Source organism: Lynx canadensis, chromosome B3 (genome assembly GCF_007474595.2).
Source record: "Lynx canadensis isolate LIC74 chromosome B3, mLynCan4.pri.v2, whole genome shotgun sequence".
Classification (NCBI taxonomy): Eukaryota; Metazoa; Chordata; class Mammalia; order Carnivora; family Felidae; genus Lynx; species Lynx canadensis.
This window is the reverse complement of record NC_044308.2, coordinates 37606661-37632671: the sequence shown is the minus strand read 5'-3', so window position 1 is coordinate 37632671 and position 26011 is coordinate 37606661. Positions and strand designations below refer to the sequence as shown.

The 26011-nt window shown below is 40.4% G+C and overlaps 1 protein-coding gene across 1 annotated transcript in view; it reads left to right on the top strand.

The window, feature by feature from the left end:
• Positions 1-24799, top strand: part of IQCH (IQ motif containing H) — a 147180-nt gene extending 122381 nt beyond the window's left edge. The window contains 4 exon segments of the mRNA XM_032593614.1: positions 7912-8034; positions 15253-15314; positions 20115-20223; positions 24609-24799. Of these exon segments, the coding sequence (XP_032449505.1) occupies positions 7912-8034; positions 15253-15314; positions 20115-20223; positions 24609-24725 (411 nt within the window). The 3' untranslated portion in view covers positions 24726-24799.
• The last annotated feature ends 1212 nt before the right edge of the window (positions 24800-26011 follow it).

Here is a 26011-nt window from a genome sequence, read left to right as displayed (position 1 = left end):
CTCTCTCTCTGCCCCTCCCCCATTCACGCCCTGTCTCTCTCTGTCTCAAAAATAAACAAACATTAAAAAGAAGAAGAAGAAGAAAAGTTGGGCTGGGCAGGAGAAATGGGTCCCTTTTAAATAGGTCCCAGAACCTTGATGAGAATCTACTAGGTCCAACTCCACCTGTGGCCCCTATCCTCACCTAAAGGACCCACAGGACCCTAAGTGCAATCCTGGACAGAGGGACAGCAGTAAAATTTGAGTCTTCTGACCTAGCAAACCTAACTCCACGCCATTTCTAAAAGGAAGCTGGAAGCTGAGTTAGTATTCAACACAAGACTTTGAAAGACAATTTGCTGCATTTAAGTATGTTGCTTCAGAAGGCTGTAAGCAGAAGTTGTACTTTGAATTAGAAGAACTCTCCCATTTTCCCCATCTTGCCTATAGGTTTCAATCCTAGCTACAGGCAACATACAAGAATTCTCCTGTGATCAAGAGTCTTAAACACTTCTAGGAATTGCCTGCACTTGAGAGGGAAGCTTATGATCTTCAATAATTCAAATGTCTCTACGATCACTAAAGAAAAGCTATGCAGGTTTTCTGATGTAGGGATAAATTGAAAGTGCTTTTGGTTTTAGAAAGATAAATGGATGTTCTCGCCCTGGTGCCACCATGCATGTGTGCACGCATGTGCTACTGTGCATGTACACACATGTGATAGGCCATTTTTAAAAGCATCATCCAAACTTGCACACACAATGCAATTTACAATCAAACTGAAGCTTCCTGAACAAGTGTGAACAGGCTGTGATGCCATCAGATTTATGATCAGTCAGCTGACAGCCCCCTTTGAAGACTGAAATAAAAGGAAAGAGACTGATATAGCCACAATGATAAAGAAGGCACATTTAGGACTGATGCCTACAAAATGCTGCTGGTTTGGACCTATTCCTTGAAATAATATGCTATGCGGGTGGGGAGGGGAGAAGGAAGCAAAGACCGTTCTGGGCTCAACAAAGAGCTGTTGCCCCAAATCAGGAGCAGGTGGTAAAGAACTGTCATCCAGACCCAGACAGGACAGGTGTATGGGCTTCTGATCCAGGGTCCTCCACAATTAACTGCTTGAAGGCAGAAACCAGGTCGAATGAGTCCCAGACATGCATGTTTTAGAAAAGAAAAGGAGTCACCCAACGACATTTGAACTTTTAATTAACATTCTGTCAGAATGAGCATAAAGCATTACTACCCTCTGCAATCATTCTTACTCCTCCTCTCTCGTGGACCCTCTGCACCACAGGTGGTGAGTGGCCAAAAGGGACCATGTTCACAAACATCTTAAAACAACCCAAGTCATTTATAAGCATTTTAACAGCACATGATCGGTAATGAATGATTAAGTAAAACCTTTTGTGTTAAATTATGATGTTAATAATGATTCTGTCTCCTGTAATTTATTATGAATTCTCAAATGCTTCGGGTTTGATTTTGATAGAATGCCACAACAACGGAGTTTATGTGATGACTTTATTTTTAGAACTCCTTCTTTGAAGGCACACATTTCCCCACTACTGCTGCTACTGTAATTATGTACAAAACCAATCACTCATTAGAGTTAGGATACATTATCTTCTAGACAGATGAGGCTAAATAAGCAACACATTAATAATTCAGAGAGCAGTTCATTATGCATGTGGATGCCTGCTTCGTAACTGAAATAAGAACCTCATCAGCCTCTGCCAACCCTTAAACAATAGTTCTGTGTTATTGCAACCACGTTCAAGTTTACGCTTGTTAAACTGCTACTTGGATTATTTTATCAAACATTCATTTATTTGTGGTCCCTTACTGCCGAGAACAGATTTTGGAAGCTCCTTTTTTAAGTTAATGATTTGAGCAATGGGTGTTATTAATTCTCAGAATATTATAAACATGATTAATTTTCAGGCAGAGATTTATTACATAAGGATTTCAACTATGTCAACTGAAATGCATCACTGTCAAAACAAGTATCATGGAGAAAATAGAATATGCTCCACACTTCAAGTGCTGGTGCTCAGAACTCAATCAATTTAAATTGTGGCTGAAGCAAAATTATATTCTCCAGTGAAAAGGAGTATTTCAGGCTTCCTTTATTTGGCTTGAAGCATTCTTGTTAGATTGTGATTTAGAAAGGTAGTTTAATGAGACTAGACTTCTACCGATAATACTTTGTCTTCTATTTTTTTCCCCGTTTTCCTAGAAAATGCTAGAAATTTCCACACATTCCAAATGTAGCCAATGGGAATTTGGAGTGAAGGGCACTTGTCTGAAGTTATGGATCATGAATTCTGATCTCTCTCTCTCTGCTTCGGTTTCCTCATTTATAAAATAAAGGAGGGCTAAGTGACCCCCAAGGTCTCTTGAGGGATTTGATTTTATGGGGCCTGTAAGATGGGCTTCTGTACCAAGCCGGGCCCAGGAAGCCTCATGGACAATGGGGTGCGGAGGGGGACACGAGAAGGACCTATCCCTCCATACTGCGGCCTTCCATTTAAAGATCTTTACCCTGCAAAACTGTTTAGAAAGAAGTAATATTATTGTGACAGGTCACATCCTAAGTCCTCATCAGCCATCACCTTAGCTACCAGTTAATACTTTCAGCAGGAATCAACTAGAAGTAAATCCAGCAGATATATACTCAACACCAACATTGTGTTGGGCACTCTCCTAAGCACAGAGGATGTAAAGGGAAGTAGCAAAGAGCTCCAAGTTTATTCAAAGACACAGGCCAACAAATAACGATAACGCATAGAATAACATGATAATAACATCCAAAATGTATTAGCCTTTACTCCGCACCAGGTACTTTAAGTGCTTTATATGAATCTTTATACAACCCAATATATTAGGCAGATGCTATGATTATGCTCATTTTTAGATAAGAAGACTGGGGTTAAGAAATGTTAAGCAACTTGTGGAAGGTCACTCAGCAAGCAAGTGTGGAAGCCAGAATTTAAGCCCAGGCCTGTCAGACTTGAAAGCCTGTGTGTCTGCCCACCGTTCTGTCCAACCTGACTTGCACTGGCTGAGAGTCAGTGATCTGGCCCCCGAGTACAGCTTAAGCTCATGTCTAAAGAAGTTTCTGGTTGAGGCCATAGAGAAAGCTCTTCTTCCAAAGGAGGCCTCATCTCCCTTTGTGATGAGGTTGTTTCCAGGCACACTGCCATTATCCACTGGCTTCTAATCTGCTCTGAGCTAGGCCAAGACTCAGCACTATGGCCAGATGGTCATAGAGGAGTCTTCTCATGCTGTAAAATCCATTTAGGTTGTAATTTCCTTGGCAAACCTAAAGAGATTTTATAGCATCAGAAGAGTTGATTACACAAGTCAACCTTTAAAAAAAATGTTTTCGGAGCGCCTGGGTGGCACAGTCGGTTAAGTGTCCGACTTCAGCCAGGTCACGATCTCATGGTCCGTGAGTTCGAGCCCCGCGTCAGGCTCTGGGCTGATGATGGCTCAGAGCCTGGAGCCTGCTTCCGATTCTGTGTCTCCCTCTCTCTCTGCCCCTCCCCCGTTCATGCTCTCTCTCTCTCTCTCTCTGTCCCAAAAATAAATAAACGTTGAAAAAAAAAATTTAAAAAAAATGTTTTCTGTTTGCATAATGCTTTGTACTTTAAATAGGCATGAGCTTATTTGATTCCCATGAAGACCCCAAAGAATAGATAAGACGAGGATTATCATACCATTTTACAGATTAGGAAACCAAGGCTATGCAAAGTTAAGTGAGCTGCCCAAAGTCATAAAGTTAATTAAGTAGCAGAGCTCAGGTTTTCTGATTCAAGACCCTTTCTGATGAAAAGGTTTCTTGGTTGGTTGGTTTTTAATTTCAATAACTTACCTTATTTGTGAAATTATTTAGTTTAACAAATGATAATAAGAGCTAACCTAACATTTTTTGACCACTTACTCCGTGGCAGACACTCTTCCAAGGTCTTTAGATACTCATCTAATCCTCATAATAACACTGTCAGCTGTGCTATCTGGCTGAATAAAAGACAACCCTAGATTATCGACAGTATTTTCCTCTGGAAACTATGGAGTTAGTTAAGTCTGAAAAGAGTATTGGCATTATTATAACACATTTTTAAGCACTTAATATAAGCCAGGAATTTCACCCAGCATCAGGGATACAAAGACATTTGCCAGAGTCCCTGTCCTTGAGAAGTTGAAAAGAAATAGAAAGTAGATTGGGGCACCTGGGTGGCTCAGTTAAGCATCTGGCCAGCTCAGGTCATGATCTCATAGTTCGTGGGTTCGAGCCCCTGCTTCAGATTCTGTCTTTCTCTCAATCTCTCTGTCTCTGTCTGTCTGTCTGTCTGTCTCTTTCTCTGTCCCTCCCCCTGCTTGTGCTCTCTCTCAAAAAATAAATAAATAAACATTAAAAAAAGAAATAGAAAGTACATAGCACATACACAAGGAAAAAAAACAAGGCCTCGTGTAGGTGCCATTTGAGTGACGGCCCCTCAACCTGTTGCTGCAGTTCTTAGGAGAAAAGACTGTGGACTGGCAGGGACAGGCCTAGTTCTTCCACTACAAAGAAGGAACTTGGCCTAGCCTTACAGACTAGGGCAGTCACTACATGGCAAGGGGAAGGAGACCTGCCCAGCAGAAGGGACCAAGGCTGAAGAGAGCCCATGATCTATTGGAGACAGCAATGAACCAGGTGGGCTGGGGCAGAGAATTCGGGAAGGAGAAAGTGGAAGAAGTGGTTGGAGCAACCCCCTGAGCCAGTGTGGGAGAACACCAGCCCAGGCATCTAGATTTCGTCTTATAGGCATGGAGGAGACACTGAAGAGTTCTGAGCACTGACCAACCTCGGTCTGAGAAACAATAATCTTGTGGTAATGCTCGGAACCCCAGGCACTGGTGGGGGTAGGAACAGCCTGGGAAATTACATTTAGTGTAGGTCCATAATGCTCTGGGGCCTGCAGACATTTTCAGAGAAAGAGCAATAACAATAGTAGCTACTGTTTATCAGGTGCCAGGTGCTGGGCTAGGTGCTTATTTAATCACCAGAAGTCAGACAAGTTGAATGACACATTCAAGGTCGGCCAGGTTTTCGACCTCAGTCTTTCTGACTCCATATAACTTTTCCACCACAGAATTCTGTGTGCATCCCCACCTCCCGAGTAGGAAGGAGAAGCAGCTGTCCAGGCCATGAAGCTCTGGCGTAGTCTGGTGATGGAGACGGAAAAGACACAGCCTGGAGACACATACCAAATGTCCTGGCTTTTCTTTCAGATTCTTAATGAATCAGAACCCCAGGTCTGGGAGGAGGGGACTTGCAGTCTGTCTCTGTAGAGACAAAGAAACCTCAGGATAGCCTGTCCTTACTTGTCACCCAGTAACACTGGACAGTGAGCTCCTCCACCTTGCTTTGGAGCCAAGATACATGGTGTTGAGCTCGAGCCCACTACCTCTCTCCCTCACCGACTGGGGCCTAGTCTTGGGTTTGCTAGTCTATATGCTATGGCAGCATAAGACAAATTTAGAAGGCAAAAATAACCTTGGAATTATCTTGTGAATTCATGGTAATTACCATGCAATTACATGCTCAGTAACCACAATGGAATTCCAGAGTATTTACAGTTCACTTCCATATACAAAAACTCAGGCTTCTGGGCCTTTGTTGTGAAGGCAGGAACATGGCACAACCTGCCATGATAGGGTGAGCAGGCCTGGTGGCCATGCTCCTCCAGACTGAATGGCTGAGCCAGAACTTCTCTCAGCCAGTTCTTATTACCCCACCAATAATCCCACCACTGGGATAGCCCACTGGGGCTACAGTGTCCTCCAAAAGATGTCTACTGGGGGCAAGGCCTGGAGTGACTGCCCTGAGTCACTCTGGGGATCTTCTGTCATTCTCTAGGGTCTGCTTCTGCCCCAAAGCCCTCACTGACTGGATGCCCCCTGAATTACATTGGAAGAGTCTCTTAAGTCATTGGAAGTGCTATAGACTTACTCTATTCCATGCATCCATTCTTTCTCCCTTTCAAGAAACACTGAAATGCCTATTCTGTGCTAGCATCACATCCAGCCTGGAGATTCAGACACCAAGCAGTGCTCTGCCTTCAGAGAACTCCCAGTCATGACAGGGAGGCAGCCAGGGGAACAATTCATGATAGGTCAGAGTGATAACAAAGCACAGCTGTGAGGCATGTGAGGGTCCAACAGATTTTCTTCTGCAAAATTAAAATTCTCGGTGGCTGCATATGGGGCAATACTAAGGGAGATGTACAACTCAAGATGCATCAGCCTGTGAGAGACTAACATTTTTACAGATGTGGACTCTGCCTACATGTGGGAAGACCAAGCTTCATAGTACCGAAAATGTGACCATCAGATATGGTACTTTCTGTAAATGTTGAAAGAAATGACAATATATGTGGGGAAATATGTCACAAAGTATGAATATGAAATCTGAGAGAGAGAGAGAGAGAGAGAGAGGGAATGCATGTGTTATACAGGCAGGGAAAACCCATTCGTCCTCCTCTGGGCACTCAGTCAGCCCCCCGTTCCCCTGCATTCTCTCAGAGACAGAGAGAGCAAGTCTTAATGTTTCACAACGGTGTCAGGCCACTATGATCCTTGCAGCCAGCTGGGGACCAACAGTACCTCTTTTTCCTTCTCTTGTTCCAAGTCACTGCACAAGGGCAAGCACCTGGTTGCCCAGAACCCAAAGGTCCCCAAAGTTAAAAATCTGTGCCAGGCACCTTCATTTACTATGCCCAAAGGTTGGCCGTGGCCCTACACGCTGCTCTCCAAATTTCCAGTTATCCCAGGACAAACATAACTGATTTTCAAAGGCGAATATCACATCTCACAAAGGACATGCTACAAAATTGCCAAGATAAAATACTTTCTTGTATACATACTAAATTTTAAAAGTTTTTAGGAAATATTATAATTTAAATACTTCAGGCCTAGCATAACCAGTCTCTTTGGGATAGTTCCCACTGACAGGCAAGCAAAATAAGGAATAGCAGTTTCTCAAACAAAGAAAGCAGTTAGAATCAAAATTCTACCATTGGTCCTCTCAAGAAGGTGGACTACCCTTAGTGACTTGTTTCCAAAGAGTGTAGTACAGAAACAGGTAAAAGTAACTTTATAGTAAGAAACCTGGCAAAAACTACCTCAGTGAGATCAAAATTGGCGTCATCCATCACAAGTTGTGTTGACACAACTTGATGTACGAGGTGATGAAAGTACCTGGGTGGTCCTCTTCTCAAAAACACATTTTCCCAGTGTAGTCAGGAGGAAAACATGGGACAATCCCAACAGAGGACATTCTACAAAAATACCTGATCCGTACTCCTCAAAACTGTCCAGACCATCAAAAACAAGGAAAGTCTGAGAAACCATCACAGCCCAAAAGAACCTAAGGAGACAATTAAATAACAATGTGTTATCCTGGATGGGACTGTGTAACATAAAAAGGGATTTAGCAAAAACTAATGAAATCCAAATAAAGTACAGGCTTAACAGCAAGGAGGCAATTTGTGTTCTTATGTGACAAACATACCACAAGGTTACAGGATATGAGATAGGAACTCTCTGTATTATCTTCACAACTTTTCTGTTAATCTACAACTATTCTAAAGTTAAAGTTTATTTAAATATTTTGTGAAGAGGGGCACCTGGAAGGTTCAGTCAGTTAAGTGTCTGACTTCTACTCAGGTCATGATCTCGCTGTTTGTGAGTTCAAGCCCTGTGTAGGGCTCTGTGCTGACAGCTCCGGGCCTGAAGCCTGCTTCGGATTCTGTGTCTCCTTCTCTCTCTGCCCCTCCCCTGCTAGCGCTCTCTTTCTCTCAAAAATAAATAAACATTAAAGAAACTTTTTTAAACAAGTATTTTGTGAAGGGTCTTACATGCAACTGTGGTCTTTTCCAGTCACCAGCAGCCAGTCGCTATGCAGTGATGACGACCCAGCTGAAGCACAACAATCTCTCGCTGGTTTTCCCATATGTTTTTCTCCAAATGTGTAAGGCCCATGGCATCGGCTATGACATTGAGGTACGAAGGCCAAAAGTTGGCCAAGGTGGACCAAACATAAGCCTATGGGTGATCTAGGCAGCTAATGATTCAGTGTCCCTGCACACAGATATTCTCTAAACATGAGTTTGATGTGTATTTCTAGGAAGGCTGAGGGCTGCTTGGGGAAGGGTGAACGAGCAGCTCCACTGGCATGGGGGGCACTTGGTTCTCAGAAATTTAGCTCTGTCCCAAGCCTGCACACCCACCTTGGTAAAGCAAAAGCCTTGTAGCTCACCAGACTTGGGAGGCATTTTGGGGACCATTTCTTGATCCTGAAGCATGTCCTGAGCTCCCTGACCCCACTCGAAGCTGCTTATCAATGAATATCCTCTGTCTTAGCCTGCTTGAGCTGCCATAACAGAACACCACCGACGGGGTGGCTTAACCAACAGAAATTTATTGCTCACCATTCTGGAGGCTGGGAAGTCCAAGGAGAAGGTGCCAGCTGATTCAGTTCCTGGTGAGAGCAGTCCTTCTGGTTTGCAGACAGCCATTTTCTCGCTGTGCTCCAACATGGTAGAGGGGGAGAGAGAGATCTCTGGTGTCTCTGTAACCTCTCTTACAAGGACACTAGTTCTATCAGATCAGGGCCCCACCCATATGACCTCATTTAAACTTAATCACCTCCTTAAAGACCCTATTTCCAATACAGCTTCAGGGCTTGCTTCAACATATGACTTTGAGGGGACACGCAGTTCAGTCCCTGCCATCCTTCTACTTCCATACAGTAGTTTTTTTTTAGAAGGAGTTCTGATAAAAAAAAAAGTTTTTCCCAGTTTTTGTCCGTTGCCAGTGATACTGATGGCTCGTGCCCAGCTGCTCCATCCTTAATGTCGCCAGATGAGAGCAAATGTGATGTAATATCACCTACCCAAACTAGAACCTCCATTTTGTGCCTAGAGACACATGTTGCTCTGAGAAATAGTTTCGTGATGTTGCACTTCAGATTTTCAAATCTCCGATACTGACGGCTTATTCTAAGACCTGAGTGACCCATGCGCTCTTACCTGTGGAAGACCCATCCCACATGACATCACACTTATTAAAATACAGTCACCTCCTATATTAAAAGTAACCTATAGATAATGACACAACTGAGTGACAACCAAGTGACCAAATGTTTTGATTTGCAGACATTCAGTTCTACATTTATTTTCATTTCTCATACTTGAGAACAAATAGAATTTTTTAGGGGCCAATTCTTTTTGCAGACTCTCGAAAAGCATATAGACCTTAGACATGAGGTCAACAGTGAACAGAATGACCCAACTGCCACTTGGCAATCCCCACCACACTGCAGGGCACCATCAGAGAGTGTAAGGCTCTTCAGTTAGATTGATTTATGCTGTTTGTAAACACATATAATGGAGCTCATATTCCTTTAAAAATTACATTAAAACTGGTCATATATAAGAAAGAATGAAAAAGCCAGATTGAACTGATTTATCTGAAATTAACTGTTGCATTTGCTCTATACAATCTTTTTGGAATTAAACAGTTTTAAAAAATTTTTTTTCAACGTTTATTTATTTTTGGGACAGAGAGAGACAGAGCATGAACGGGGGAGGGGCAGAGAGAGAGGGAGACACAGAATCGGAAACAGGCTCCAGGCTCTGAGCCATCAGCCCAGAGCCCGATGCGGGGCTCGAACTCCCGGACCGCGAGATCGTGACCTGGCTGAAGTTGGACGCTTAACCGACTGCGCCACCCAGGCGCCCCTGGAATTAAACAGTTTTTAGCCCCAAACTGATAAGACCAAAACACTTCCATGTACCAGAAGGTGGCTAAATCTAACTTTAGCTTTCTCTGAATATTTTATTTTATTTTATTTTATTTTATTTTATTTTATTTTATTTTATTTTATTTTATTTTATTCTAAAATATCAAAGCAGAACGAGCTCTGTGAATAGACATATTTGGCAGGGAAAGTTGCCTGCCCAAAAGATAATATGCTCCATAACTTTCATTTCCCTGAAATTACTATTAGAGATTTATTTCTTTGGCTAAAGGCTTTCTACTTGATTGGAGTTCCAGTACTTCTGGGAAAAGTAAAGCACCAAATTTTTTATGTTATTTACACCTTTGTGACTCTGAGTCGATCAGATTCATTTCTAAGAACAAATTTTAGTACGAAAAACAAATTGCTATGGCCCCAGGGGAACAGAGGATGGTGTAGAGAGAGAAGTTCCACTGAAGGTGAGAAGAATAACAGAAAGGGGCAGAGGGGCACCCAAGACATAACTGGCTCTGTCTCCAGGTCACCTGAGCTACACACCCTATAAAGGACGAGAGATGAAATGGAGGAGAGAGAGAAATATGGATTGGGGGCAATGGAGTGACAGAACAATGTGAAGAAGAAAAGAGGATAGAATCCCAAGATAGAAAGAATACACCAAAAAGGGGAAGTGGGGATAAAGAGGAAAAAAAGAACAAATCGTAACAAGAAAGTACAAGAAGAGAGAGAGAGGTTAAAAAAAACCAAAAACCAGGGGTGCCTGGGTGGCTCAGTCAGTTGGGCGTCCCACTTCCGCCCAGGTCATGATCCCGCGCTTTGTGGGTTCAAGCCCCGTGTCAGGCTCTGTGCTGACAGCTCGGATCCTGGAGCCTGCTTCAGATTCTGTGTCTCCCTCTCTCTCTGCTCCCCAACTCTGTCTGTCTCCCAAAATAAATAAACATTAAAAAAAATTTTATTAAAAAAAATGAAGTCTTAAAACTCTGAGGTGAGAAAAAGGAGTCATTGGAAATTCTCCAACAATATCCTTGCTCCAGTTTTTCTGAGATGGGGTCTCATCTTTTCACACCCTAGGGTCCATCCCTTGTCTGAACTGCCTTCTTGTTCTCTTAACTGAATTTTCCTGAAAAGACGGGTGATGAACCAGCATTTGCAGAGCCCCTACTATGTGCTGGCCACTGAGCTAAGCATTAGCTTAGCTCTTCATTGTCCCTTTGACCTTCACATCTCTTCTGTATGAAGCTATTCTTTCTCCTATATTACACCGGGGGATTTCGTTTCAGCATTTCCCAACATTACACAGCTATGCACTTTGTGGAACTAACATTTGAATCCATAATTGTCCATAAAAGCAACTATGATTCTTTCTCTTACACCAAACGTGTCCCGTATGTACCTTTTCCCCCTTAGGACTATTTATATTTCTAAAATATTGTTACCAACCCAGTTCAAGAATGCTGGGAACTATTTCAAATAAAATAGTCCATCTAGATACCCCTTATGTATTCTTCAGCTGAAGGAGCACAAACTTCTCTATAGCCCCCATGACTCTCTCTCTACCTTACAAAAGAGAAAAAAAGCTATGTTTAATACTTAACTTCTCTAAACTGTTATTGCCTCCTTAGGTTATGCTGAGTCTAAAAAGATGAGTGTAGCCTCTGCAACCCCCTCCCACTCTTGATCAAATGTAACGTGGGTGCTCTTTCCAAAAAAAGAAGCAACATTAATAATACATCATTGTCAATGTTACCAAAAGAATCCTCAAAAGTCCTTATTCTCAACATTTATGTCTTTCTTCCCATTATGATCACAGAATTTCCAATGTTTTTCATCCAAGCTCTTAAGAGGATAAAAGGGAAATGAGATCACCTCACGAATTTATTTTTCCTTGCTGAATATTGGAAGGAAGCATTACCGAGTTTGTAAGCAACTTGGTGGGTCTCGTTCTTGGTATTTCTGTAATGCTACAGAATACCCCCACTGATTTCCTAATGAAATGAAGTTGTAATGAAAGCCATATGGAGAAAAGCGTCATGTTTACTGCCTGCGACAGTGTGGGGCAGGGCTGGTCTCACACATACATAGACAGTGTGCCACGGGCCTAAATGGCTCCATAACCACCAGCAATCATTTTCTCAGGCCAGGGTATTGCCATGGTGGCAATCATTAAGGCTGTTCACAAATGTTCTGATTCTCCTCCTTGCAGGCACATAACAGAATTATTCTTCCTCAGCCTTTTCCCTGAAGTCAAGTATGGCCATGTAACTTATTTGGGCCTGTGAAATATGAGCAGAAGGGTATTTCATGCAGAAGCCTTCAAGAGCCACTTCATGAGTCTCCATGTCCTTTTTCCTGCTTTGGAAATCATGGAAGCACACTGAGACAGAGCCTCTGATGCCTGGGTCCCTGAGTGTCCCAACAGTGACCAGAGACCCATGCCAGCCCATGTGGGAAATGGAGTACAAGCCAGAACCACACATTTGTTGTTATAAACAACTAAGAATTTGGTTGTTTTTTTAAAAATTATTGCAGCATAACCTAGGCTACCTGATTGATTCAGAAATCAGTATCAAGAAAAGGATGCTCTCCAGGGGCGCCTGGGTGGCTCACTCGGTTAAGTTTCGGACTCTTGATTTCGGCTCAGGTCATGACCTCACAGCTCGTAAGTTTGAGCCCCATGTCGGGCTCTGTGCTGACAGCTCACAGACTGGCCCAGATTCTGTGTCTCCCTCTTGCTCTCTCTGCCCCTCCCCCGCTCATGCTCTGTCTCTCTCTCCTTCAAAAATAAATATTTTGTTAAAAAATTCTTTAAAGAAAAGGATGCTCCCCAAACTAAAAACTAGTATCATTTCAATATGTAATCAGTATAAAAATTATTAATGACATATTTTACATTTTTCTTTACTCAGTCTTTGAAAGCTATAGCACATCTCAATTTGGACTACTCATATTTCAAGTTCTCAGTAGTGGCCCCATGTGGCTAGTGGCTACCATATTGGACAGCACAGAAAGGGAAGCAGGACACCTGACAGATCAACCAGTCAGTGGTTCTCAACCCAGACTGCCCATAAGAATGACTTGAGTGAGGAGCTTCAAAAAGTACAGATGGCCAAGCAGGGCTGGGATTAGGATGAGGCAAGTGACACCTGTACCCAGAGCACAAAATTTAAGGGAGTACAAAAAATATTCATTAAGAAAGATAAAACTATTTTAATGCATTATCTTAAAGATCAAAATTAATGCAAAAAAATCCATGGTCAATAAAATTTCATAATCTTAAATTAAAACATACCGAGTTTTTCCTTTGCCTCAGGCTCCAATATGGCTCAGCATGACACTGTATGTAGGGCCCACTCCAGAGTGGCCTACATTAAATCAGTATTTCTGGAGGTAGGGCCCAGATGATTCTAATGTGCAGCCAGCATTGAGAGTCACCGTTACAATCCAATGTGTGTCCTGATGCCCATATTTCCTAATAAAATGAGGAGTCAAGAGGCAGCCTTAATTCTGGCATGTGATTTTTTTTTTTTTTAACCAAATCTCATGAACAATTTTTGTGTTTGGACTCCCAGTGATGAGGAGTTCACGATTCCACAGGGCGGCCATTTCCACTATTGGACAACTCCAGTGTTAGCTTTTTATTTATTTGGAAAAAGCTGTTTAAAGATAGTTTTCAAAAAAGGATAAAATCATGCCTCTCATACAGATGCAAAAATAAAAACATGATAAATATTTTACTTAACAAAGAAAAATTAGATGCTATAATCAGTAGAAAAAAGAATCCAAAAAACCCAGATATCTTTATAGATCAGGAATATTGAAATGGACATGCAAATAGAGAGAAAACTAGCTCTTCCACAAGGGGAGCAGGTGAGGAAAATTGACCCAACTTCTACCAGACTGGAGAGAATCTGTCTCAGTCACCTACAACTCATAGAGTCGTAAGTATCTCCCACTGAATCAAGGCAATAGGGTGTGCCATAGACAACACATAGTTTCTATTGACATACAAATTATTTTCCACACAACAAATTGCTTCCCTATATATTTTTACCTATTGCTCTCAGAAGAGTGGTTTTCAAATCCTGATTTGCAGGAGAATCACCCAGGAAGTGAGCTAAAAAGCAAATTCCCTCCAAAGATCTTGAATTTGGATGATGCCTTTTTAACAAGCACACTAGATGAGTCTGATAAAGGTGTTCTGAGGATCATATTTCAAAAAACACTAGCCTAGACAAGAAATAGTAAGTGTTGGCACGGTTGTGGAAAAAAGGGAACCCTTATGCATGTTGGTGGGAATATAAATTGGCTCAGTCCCTGTGGAAAACTGCATAAAGATTCCTCAAAAAAAATTGAAAATACAACTACCATATGATCCAGCAATTCCACTTCTGGGCATATATCTGAAGGAAACCAAATCACTATCTCAAAGAGATATGTGTACCTCCATGTTCACATTATTCCCATAGCCAAGGAATAAAAAAAACCTAAGTGTCTATTGATGGATGAATGGATAAAGAAAATATATGTGTGAGATATACATATGTGTATATATATATATATATATATATCTCACACATATATTTTCTTTATATATATACATATATACAGATATATCTGTGTATATATATATATACATATATATCTGTATATATATCTGTATATATATATACATATATATCTGTATATATATATACACACACACATATATATATACAGATATATATATACATCTGTCTCTCTCTATATATATCCATGAGGATATAGATAGATATCTACATCTATATCTATCCATGAGGATGCCCTGAAGGTCCATCCATGTTGTAGCAAATTTGCTACAACATGGATGGACCTTCAGGGCATTATGTTAAGTGAGATAAGCCAGACAAAGACAAATACTGTATGATATCACTTATATATGGAATCTAAAAAAGCTGAGGTCAGAAACAGAGTAGAATAGTGGTTATCGGGCTGGGAAGTAGGGGCATTGCACAGATATTGTTAAAGGGTACAAACTTACAACAAGTAGATAAATAGGTTCTGGTAATCTAATGCACAGCATAGTGATTATAATGAATGATACCGTTTTATATAGTTCAAAACTGCTAAGAGAGTAGGTCTTAAATGTCCTCACCACAAAAACAAATGATAATTATAGGATGTGACAGAAGTGTTAGCTAAGGCTAAAGTGGTAATCATATCACAATATATAAATGTATCATATCAAGGCATGGTATACCTTAAACGGTGTTCTATGTAAATTGTATCTAAATTAACAACAACAACCCTGCCCTAGACCATATATACTCTATATTCAGGAGACAGCTTTTCCAAATGTGCTTCTCACAATGTTTGATGGTAGCTCTGGATTTCAATTCCAATCAGTCTTAGTGGTCTTAGTGTAGTAGGTTTCTTTGTTGCTAAAATAAAATGCTATTTCTTTTTTCCCAATTCAAATTGTATAGGACAGACAAGGAACTGTTTTTATATTATATGAACACCTGAAGAGAGACAAGTTGGGAATGTTGTGAGTACAAAGTGTGTCTATGAGATATAATAAGCTAAGAAAATAGGCTGTGACAACCAATAAGAATGATACTTCTCATGCATTTTAATCAGCATGCTGATTTACTGGAAGTCTATCTTGTTTTATTTAGATCTTCAACTATTTCATATAATGACTCTAGATATGTCAGTGGGGGTTCATAACAATAACTGATTAATTATCCAAAATTGATGGGAAAAAGGCTAGTTCCAACAACATATTACGTTCAAACACATACACATCTAAGGCACAGTGAATCTGATGAGGAACCAGCTCAGACATCCGTATTGTAGGAGGGCAGTTGTCATTCTGGCCTGCTTAGAGAAGTGTTCTGGTGACTTGGCAAGATGCTCCCCAGAAAGGCAGGATCCATAGCCCCTCCTCAGCTCCCGTTTCAGCTCTGCTACAATCTTCTCAAGATGCATGTTATGAAGAATCTTGATAGCACCACTCAGGAGGCTGCTCTGTTTCCTATTTCCTGCAAATTTCTCTCCAGCATACTTTGGAGAGCTAACAAATTTGTCTTCTGATCTAGGATTCATGCTTTAGAGACACAATCTTATCATATCTTGTGTGTATATATATATCTTATCATATACACAAGATATACCATATCTTGTGTGTGTATATATATATGCATATATATATATATATATATATACACACACACACAATCTTTTCATATCTTGGAATATGGCCATTTGCTACCTCTAAGTTATCCTGACTTAATTGGGAAACTGTTTCTTCCCTGTATTTCTCTTCCTTGTGACTTCTACCTTGGTGTAGACATTGTGGCCTCAAATTGAAACACATGTACACACTAAGATCTGGTCTCATGAAAAACCAAATAATAGACAATTCTTCTACTAAGCATCAATGTCCTGAGCAGCCTCAGTTCCCCCTAGGTGCTCAGTCCCCTGGAAACTGGTCCCAAGAGCTGCACACTGAAACAGGCAAAGATGTGCACAGGACAGCTCTCAACTCCCCTTTCCAAAGTATGGTCCTTTGTTTTACCACAGCAATGTCAGTTACAACAGGCCATCATCAGTGCAATGACACTCAATGTCACTTATCCCTTTGAACTCATGCAAATGTTTTGATTTCCTCCCCTTTGGAGCCAGAATGTGGCTAACAACTTAATCTAGTGTTTACAGTCTTAAACGCCTCTCTTCACTTGGGTGGAGAGCTTGCTGGCTTAGTCGTCCCCTCCAGTACCCACATTTCCCCAAGGTCCCATAAACATGTAAAATTCACTGGGTCATGTTAGAAGAGTCCCTTCACCGTTTATTTTAGGCTCTCTTCCCCACTCTTTTGTTATACTTTCAGGAGAGCAACAGGAATGAGACATAACACCCCAACAAGTATTCATTCACCTTATCTGCCTGGATGTTCGTGTCCAGGAGGAGAATAGAGCCAGGGACACCTCTGTACATGTGCAGGGAAGGAGCTGCCCTCTGCTTTCCAGGTGCCTAGAGATCATACCAAGGAGCAACCAGCTCACAGCATTAGGAAAGGTCACCTACAGAGTGAAAGGGCATCCAGAGGGCTGGTTGGCGAGGAGCACAACCATAGGAGCTCAAAGAGGACGCTGCTCTTCTTACAGACCCAGGCCAGCAAGGGGGCGGCATAAAGAAGGCCTGTTGGCAGGTGGTAGAGCCCAGCAGAGGCTGACAGGCAGGAGCAGGACTTGCATCCTACAATTGACATGATGAAACAGGGATAGTGTTAATAGGGCAGAGGCAGAGTTTCTGCAGTATGGACCACAGGAAGACTTATCCACATGGGTACTTCAGCACAGAGGAACCAAGCAAGAGGACAGCATCAGGGAATCGAGGAGACAGAAAAGACTAATGCGAAAAAGGAAACCCCCAATCATCAAACTGATCAAGCAGCAGGGCTGGTTTGATGCTGAAGCCCACAGAATGAAGAATGTAGACTGGTGACCAAGAGGAGCTCACCCAGCTATGCCTATACCTGCTCCTGAGATTTCAGGCAGGGATGCCTTGATGGGTGGGCTAGCTTTGGTGGTGGAAATAGTCCTACTGGTGTAGATGGTATTACTACTCACATATCCTACAGAAAGGGCACTGATGATTGACATGGGCCTCCTGAAGACTCTAGAGCCGTGTCCACTGCTTCCTATCTTATCTTTCTCATCCCTTCCTGTAGCCATAGAACCAGAGAATGTTGGAGCAAAGAAGGACCCTGGGAATTAACTGACTCTCATAGTGTACAAAGGAAATGGGGGCGTTGAGTAGGGATGTGGTTTGCCAACATCACACAGTAGTTGTGTCTCATGACTCTGAATCTAGTGTGCTTTTCCCATATAGTATGGCTGCCCTGTATAGAGAACCCTATTATGGAAAAGAGATTCTCAGCCTACTGTGAACTGCATCACTACCTGTGCAATTTTGCATCAAGTTTGTTAATTTACTTTTTGAGTATTAGGTAGGATTCAAGATTATCCCTGAAATTCTCACTTGCATGCAGCTGCGCTTTCTTGAATGTGCCATAAAAGGACGGAATTATAGTTAGTACAGCAGAAATTGCACTGACGTGTAGTCATGGAGGTTGAGAAAGATGATTTAATAAACAATGGCCAGGAGACATTGTTTTTGAGAATTCATATGGAAAAAGGAAAGATGAGCAAACACATCTTTGTGTTGTTCTTGTTGATTTTCTCTGCAGCTTTAAGGAGAGGCTTTTCATGAGATGCCTGGGCTTTGTTTGGCTTTGTTGCCATCAGTTCACATCAGGAGAAGAACATTAGTCAGCCACCTGTTTAGGAAAGAGGAGGGCTCCCAGGGGGATGACCTTATAGGCCAGAATTTGGTGGTTTGGCTTTGCCAGGATAACTTCACGTTGACTCCATTTATACTAGTATATTTCTGGGAATAGCAGAATTCAAGAAGAACTTTCAAGGAAGGAAAATGAAGGAAATTCTAGAAATGAATTAATAGAGGTTAATTCCTAGGGACCATGGACCCCAGAAGCCTAAGAAGGGATGATGAGAGGGGCATGAATCCATATATGTGGACCCACTTCATACACACACACACACACACACACACACACACACACACACTATAATATTTTAAAGTATGGGTCTCAATCTTTAGTATATATAAGAATCATCTGGGGTTCTCAGTGAAACTATACATTCCTGGGTTCCAAACCCAAAATTTCTGATTTTGTTGATCTAAAGTGGGCCCAGGAATCTGTTTTAAGAAGCAGCCAGGGTCTAATACCTACTGACTCTGTGGCAATGAAATACAAATCACTTTTATTTATTTATTTTTAAATGTTTATTTATTAATTTTTGAGAGAGAGAGAGCAAGCAGGGAGGGGAAGGAGGAGAGAGAGAGACAGGGAATCTGAAGCAGGCTCTGCACTTCAGCACAGAGCCCGAATGGGGCTTGAACTCACAAACCATGAGATCATGACCTGAGCTGAAGTTGGAAGCTTGACTGACTGAGCCACCCAGGTGCCCCAAGTACAAATCACTTTTAAAAATTATTGACTCTGGGGCCCCTGGCTGGCTCAGTCAGTAGAGCAGTGACTCTTGATCTCAGGCAGGGTCATGAGTTCGAGCCCCACATTGGGTATGAAGCCTACTTAAAATAAAATTTTAAAAAAATTGCTTTAATAAACAAAAATAAAAATTACTGACTCTGACATTGCCTTTGACTATTATAAAAGAAGAGATAGATACTGAAGTTCAGTAACTATGAGGGGTAAGAGTCCTTGGCTTTGGGGACTGTAACTCCAAAAGTTTGGAAGCATTAATCCAGTCAAAGTCCTTCATTTCAGAAAAAAAGAAGTAACTTCCTCCCAAAGTCACGTAGCCAGTGGCAGGACAAATGGTCTACTGTCCTGGGGCCTGGGAAGCCTTCTGCTCCCAGCCTGACCCATGGGAAAGCCCAATCAGGCTGGAAGGCAGCCATTCCAAAAGTGTTTAAGCCTTGCACTCTAGGATGACTTATTTTACAGGTAACAATTGGGAAGGAAGTAACCTAAAGTTCTTTGCAGTTGCCTGAAGTATCTTTGGTATCCTACCCTCAGGACCGAACAATTCTTAAAAATCAATCCATTCATTTAATCCGTTTTTCTCCTTTGATACAGAAACTTCACAAAGTAACTAGATGAAATAACCTGAAGTTTCGTTTCTAAGTTAAAACTTACAACAGTCTAGTTGTTTGAGAATGTTCACTGACCATAGGATGGTATGCAACTTGTCTCTGAAATCTTCTTCAAGTGTGTGTTCGGTTTTATAAAGATGCCTGTTCAGGAATGGGGCACATTCTCCTAGGAACATGGATGGAGCACACTCATACATAGCAGTAATTGCTTGCATACATAAAATAGAAAATAACTCCCAGACAAAAGTCTCTAGAATACTGAGGTGCAAACAGCTCTGTAGACAAAGACATTGTTAGGTATGAATTATACTTAGCAACAATTCTTTTAAACTGATTTCAACAATTTTTTAAATGAGCTAATACTACTTTCCTAGCTCAGTGGTAGCCTTTCGCTAGAAATGACTGAAGCTATTCTTATATTCTGCTAAGTTGATTAATAAAAAAATATTTATTGCACAAATCCTCTTTGTTGACAAGTTAAAATGGGGCCTCATCTTTCATATCTCCCTGAAGATTGCCACCTTGTGAGATTGAAAATACTCATTAAATTCCATCACCAGACAGGCACAAATGAGAGGGTGATTGTTTTTAAGCTTGTGAGGGGAATCGTTGGTAAACTCATTTGTTTGGATATCATTAACAGAACAATCGGTGAGGATCTCCAGGGGGTCCTCATGACCTTTGCTCGAAATCTCTTCATCATCCATCAAGAAATATCAGCACCTAATATGCAAGGCGAGACCAATTTTAAGGTGAGGTGTTAATTAACTAACGATTCTGGTTAATTTCTATACAAGGACTGAAAATACCTCATGCTGTATTGTAAACAAGTGCTAAACCATTTTTTTTTTTATTGTGAAGCAGTACATATCTTATAATGTACAGGGTCAATATTATAAGGTTCCCACTGAACCTGTTAGTTAAATTTAATAGTTTGAAATTTTTTCTTTGAAATATAGTAGACATGTTCTAAGTTGCTGCCATTACCAAACCCAGTTTACATGACAACAGGGCTTTCTGATATGGGAGGTGAAACTGAAGTGTCACAATGGAACCAAAACGGAGACTGTCACAACCAAAAATCCTGAATGGAATGTACTTACATTTCAGAAAATGCAATGTCTGGCCAAGGATTCCTGGGGAATCCATATATGTAGACCAGAGAAGTTCTGAGACCTCAGGAAGGATAAAGTGTCGTAGAGAGAAACAAAAAAAAAAAGCCCTTGGCATACACATGGGTCATTTACTCCACTGTTTCTCCAAAGTGGAGCAGATATTTCATCACTAACCTTTTTGAAGGTTCCAAATGGCCTTTAAAGATGTTGGTCCAGAAAGCTACTTGTATGTAATTGCTTAGAAGTCTCCAAACTGGAGAAACAGGTACAAGAGCAAGAAAACGGAACAAGATCCACACAAGAGTTTCTGAAACGCTGGCAGAGCAGAGATAAACACTTCGTATTGATCACCAAGATCTGCATCTGATTCCCCGAGTGGGCCTTCATCATGATTGAACAAACAGGTCAAGTAACTCAGAGGACTCAATCGGAAACCACATGTGATCCTTCTCTTAAATGGAAAGCCCAACAAAAGCTTGTAAAAATGTAAATTTTGAATGTTTTTTTCCTTGCGTTAGAGCCTGTCCTAATAACAGTAATGATGATAATTCCTCTTCAATATGATTTTATGAGTTGGAAGAATGACCATTGCTTTTCCCACAACATGACTGAGAAGACTCAGTGAAAATTAGGCCCAGGGTTGCATCAACTTTCACTGGTCCAAAAGGACCTAGCTCTTCATTTATATTCTAAGTTACTGTCAGCTAGTATCATTTCATCAGTTACTGCCATGTGCAAAATCCTGAGCAATTTAGTCTGCGTGAGCATGGTCAGTTTAGTCTGTCCAAAAATAATAATCAGTGCTACAGACTGAATTATGTCTTCCCAAAATTCAGATGTTGAAACCTTAACCCCCAATGCGATGGTATATGGAGAAGGGGCCTTTGAGGGGTATTATGTTTAAGTGGGGTCAAGAGGTTAGGGTTCTCTGGATGTGAGTAGTGCCCTTATGAGAGACAAGACAGTCTGTTTGCTCTCTTGCTTTGTCTCTGCTCCCCAACCACCCTAAGAGAATACAGCAAGAAGGGATGGTTGCCTGCAAGCCAGGAAGAGAGTTCTTACCAGGAATTAAATTCGCTGGCATCTTGACCTTGTACTTCCCAGACTCCAGAACCATAAGAAACAAGTTTTTGTGGTTTAAGCCACCAAGTCTCTGGTTATTTTGTTATAGCAGCCTGGGCAGACTAAGACCACACAGACTTGGTAAACCCTGAGCTTGACAAAATGAAGGCTATTTCTCTGTTGTTTACCTGACTTTCAAAATCATCAAAAGTCAGATATTCTCAAGTAGCTTTTAAATATCTCATGGTTTCTAGCCTTCTCAGGTGAGTCAGTGTTATCTTGATTTTTTTTTTACTCTCACCAAAAGGTCCAAAGGCAATAAACCTGAATAAAATAGGAATAATAACAAAAACCTGAAAGTGGAATAGATTCATTTTTGGTAATATTTTCTACCACCCTAGCGACATTCTAATAAGTATTTTCAGTTTATAAACAAGGATTTACAAAGACTGAATAAAAATGGAAGGTGGTGCAGATAAAGCATTTAACAAAATATAATACCATTTCCTCACAAAAACACTCAACCTAGGAGTAAAAGGAAACTTCCTCAACCTGTTAAGGGTATTAGGAAAAACCCACAGCTAACATCATAGTTAATGGTATAAGACTGAAAGTTTTCCCCCTAAGATCAGGAGCAAGATAAAGATGTCTGCTCTCACCACTTCTATTCATCACCATATTACCCTATTCTAGAAAGGGCAATTCAGCAAGAAAAAGACATAAAAGGCATCCAGATTTTAAAGAAAGAAGTAAAATTATCTCTAGTCTTCAATAACATGATCTTGTATGTAGGAAATCCTGAAGAACCCAGAAACAACCTGTTAGAGCTAATACACTTAAATTCAAGAAGGACCCAAGATCAGTAGTATACAGACATCAATTACATTTCTATATACTAGAAATCAAAAATACAAAAATATCTTTTAATTTTTTAAAGTTTATTTATTTATCTTCAGAGACAGAGAGAAAGAGAGCAAGCAGGGGAGGGGCAGAGAGAGAGGGAGAGAGAGAATCCCAAGCAGGCTCCATGCTGTCAGCACAGAGCCCAGTGTGGGGCTTGAACTCATGAACCATGAGATCATGACCTGAGCTGAAACCAAGAGTCAGACACTTAACCAACCGAACCACCCAAGTGCCCCCAAAATTATTTTTTTAATTCCATTTACAATAGCATCAAAAAGAATAAAATACTTATGAATAAATTTAACAGAAGAAGTACAATATCTGTCCATCATAAAAGAAAGAAGACATAAATAAATGGAAAGATACTCCATGTGTTCATGGAGTAGAAAACTTAACACTGTTAAGAGGACAGTACTCCCCAGATTGATCTACAGATTCAGTGGAAGTCCTACCAACTTCCTAGCTGGCTTTATTGCAGAAATTTATAAGATAATCCTAAATTTCCTGTGAAAATGCAAAGGATACAGAATAGTCAAAACAATCTTGAAAGAGAAGAACAAAGACGAAAGTTGCTTCTCAACTTTAAAACTTAACTACAAAGCTACAGTATTCAAGACAGTGTGGTACTGGCATAAGAATAGACATAGATCAATGGAGTAAACTTGAGAGTCCAAACTAAACCTGTACATCTATAGTCAATCAATTTTTAACAAGAATGACAAAATAATTCTTTTTAACAAATGGTACTGGAGAATACAGATACCCACATACAAATGAAGTTGTACCTCTATTACAAAGCATACATAAAAACTAAATAAAAATGGATCAAAGACCTAAATGTAAAAGCTACAACGATAAACCTCTTAAAATAAAACACAGGTATAAATCTTCATGACCTTTTGGCTAGCAATGCCTTCTTAGATATGATACCTAAAGTGCAAGCAACCAAGTAAAAATAGGTATTAGATAAAATGGAGTAGTATTCAGCCATAACAAGGAAATGCAGTTCCAATCCATGCTACAACACGAATGAACCTTGAAAAGATTATGTTAAGTGAAGAAAGCCAGACACAAAGGCCACACATTATAGGATTCCATTTATATGAAATGTCCTGAGTGGGCCAATCCATAGAGACAGAAAGTAGATTCGTGGTTGTCAGGAGCTAGGGATGGGGGAAAATGAGGAATGGCAGCTAATGGGCACAGAGTTTCTATTCAGGGTGATGAAAATGTTTTGGAATTACATAGTAATGATGGTTTCTTCTGAGTATACTAAAAATCACTGAGTTGAGCTCTTTATAAGGGTGAATTTTATGGTATGTGAATACTACCTCAAAGAAAAAATGGGGGAAACAGGTGGGGGGCATTTTTCTGCCCAATGGAAAAAAACAAACAATGGAAATAAACACTATCAGCCTACTAGCCCTCATTTTACGATGACTAGACCAGTGCTTCTCAAATTATCTCTACTGAAGTTTTTTTTTTTCCAACTTACCATGGATCAGTACTTCTGTAAAATACAACAAAAATGAATTACTAGAAAAATGAAATTAAAAAAATTAAAGATGTATAAAATAGAAGTCCCTTTTTTCCCCATCAAATTTAGCAGCCATAAAAATTTCTATGATGGTTTCCAAGTTCTTACTCTCATATTTTTTACTTATTTCAAGACTGATGACACAATTTGTAGATAGGTGCTCATTGACAGGAACGTTTTGAGTTTAACCAGTCTAAATTATACTCAAGTCCAAAAAGGAACAAATAATTGGATGGGAGAAAGAGTTGTAAGGGGTCTTTAAGTAATGAATATTTGGGGCGCCTGGGTGGCTCGGTCAGTTAAGCGTCCGACTTCGGCTCAGGTCATGATCTCACGGTCCATGAGTTCGAGCCCCATGTCGGGCTCTGTGCTGACAGCTCGGAGCCTGGAGCCTGTTTCGGATTCTGTGTCTCCCTCTCTCTCTGCCCCTCCCCTGTTCATGCTCTGTCTCTGTCTCAAAAATAAATAAATGTTAAAAAAAAATTAAGTAATGAATATTATTTTTATTGCTCATTTACAGACCGCCATTGATGACATTGAAGCCATTCTAGGAGTAACAGAGGAAAACAAAATGAGATTTGAAGAAGAACTCAAACAGTCCATAGATGCTAAAAACCCCTCTAAACCTGATAAATGAATGATCCTGGAATATATTGCTGATTTTAGATTTTAATCCAGAATTGAAAAAAGGCAACATTCTTTTTGCTGTGACGAATAAAAGTGGGGAGCAGAGTTAGTTTGCTTTGTTTGCTAGGAGGTGTAGTAGAACAGATTATAATGTAATGCTCCTTTAAAAAAATTATTTACTAAGTGATCTTAGTTTACTTACTAAACTAAAACCTATTTGTGCTTTTACTTGAGAGTGTTGAACAATGTCTTCTTCTGTCTGAATTCAGTAAGGAATATTTTAACAAGAAAGTTACAAGTCTTCCTGACAACACTTCAGGATCTACCTCTTTATAAACTTCAGGATTACGGAGCTTTTGTTTATCCTTTATAGAGTTTTGCCCTCCTATTTCTAACAGCATTTTGTCTTCTACATTTAAAAAATTAAATAAAGGCTTAATCATTGCTATTTGGCAAAACACAAAGGTCTTTTTTTTCCCAAGAAAATTACATTTACATGGATTTTTTAAGCGACCCTTTATCATTCACTGTATTTTTTTTTGTACCTAGCCACTATTGTTTGTTGTTGCCATTTTTCAAAAAGTAAGGCAAGCCAACATCTAGTTAACCAAAGCATCAGAATTTATCTAGGTGGCAGTATCTGCTCTTAGTTTAATATATACTGTAATTTGAGCCCTCTAGTTTGAATGAACATTTGTAATCTCTAATTCTCCATTTAATACAGCAGTAGGATTTTTACAATAGTAATCCGACAGAACCTTTTGAAGTGCAAATTTTTAAAATATGCAGCGTTGACACTCTCTGCATTTGCTTCACAATCATTCAAATATTTCAGTTATCATCCAGGTTTACCGAAGGGTGAAATATGCAAGTCACAACACAAAATCAGACGTTTTAAAGAAAAACCTTTACATCTTTAAAAATATTCTAATGTATTGGGGAAACAAGGAGTTTTTTTTTTTTATGCATGGAGTTTCAGTAATGTTTAACTGTGCCTTAGCCACAAGCTAAGAGCTCCTGCGGTAAAGTCAACATTTTTGTGTGTGTCAGCTTTTGTTTTTGCTATAGTTGGAAATACATGAATTAGCCAGGCTTCCTGCCTGTGCTAGGTACAACGATGACCTCTTTTTCTTGCCAGATCATTCTAATCCATATGAGGGGTCCCTTGTCCAGACACTTGACGGATAGGAAGTACTACATGCCCATTAGTGTCTCGCCTCCATTGAAGCCAGAGCAACATAAGGTCCAAGAGACTCATTAGTTCACTGGCACAATCGTGTCCTGAGAGTAAATGAA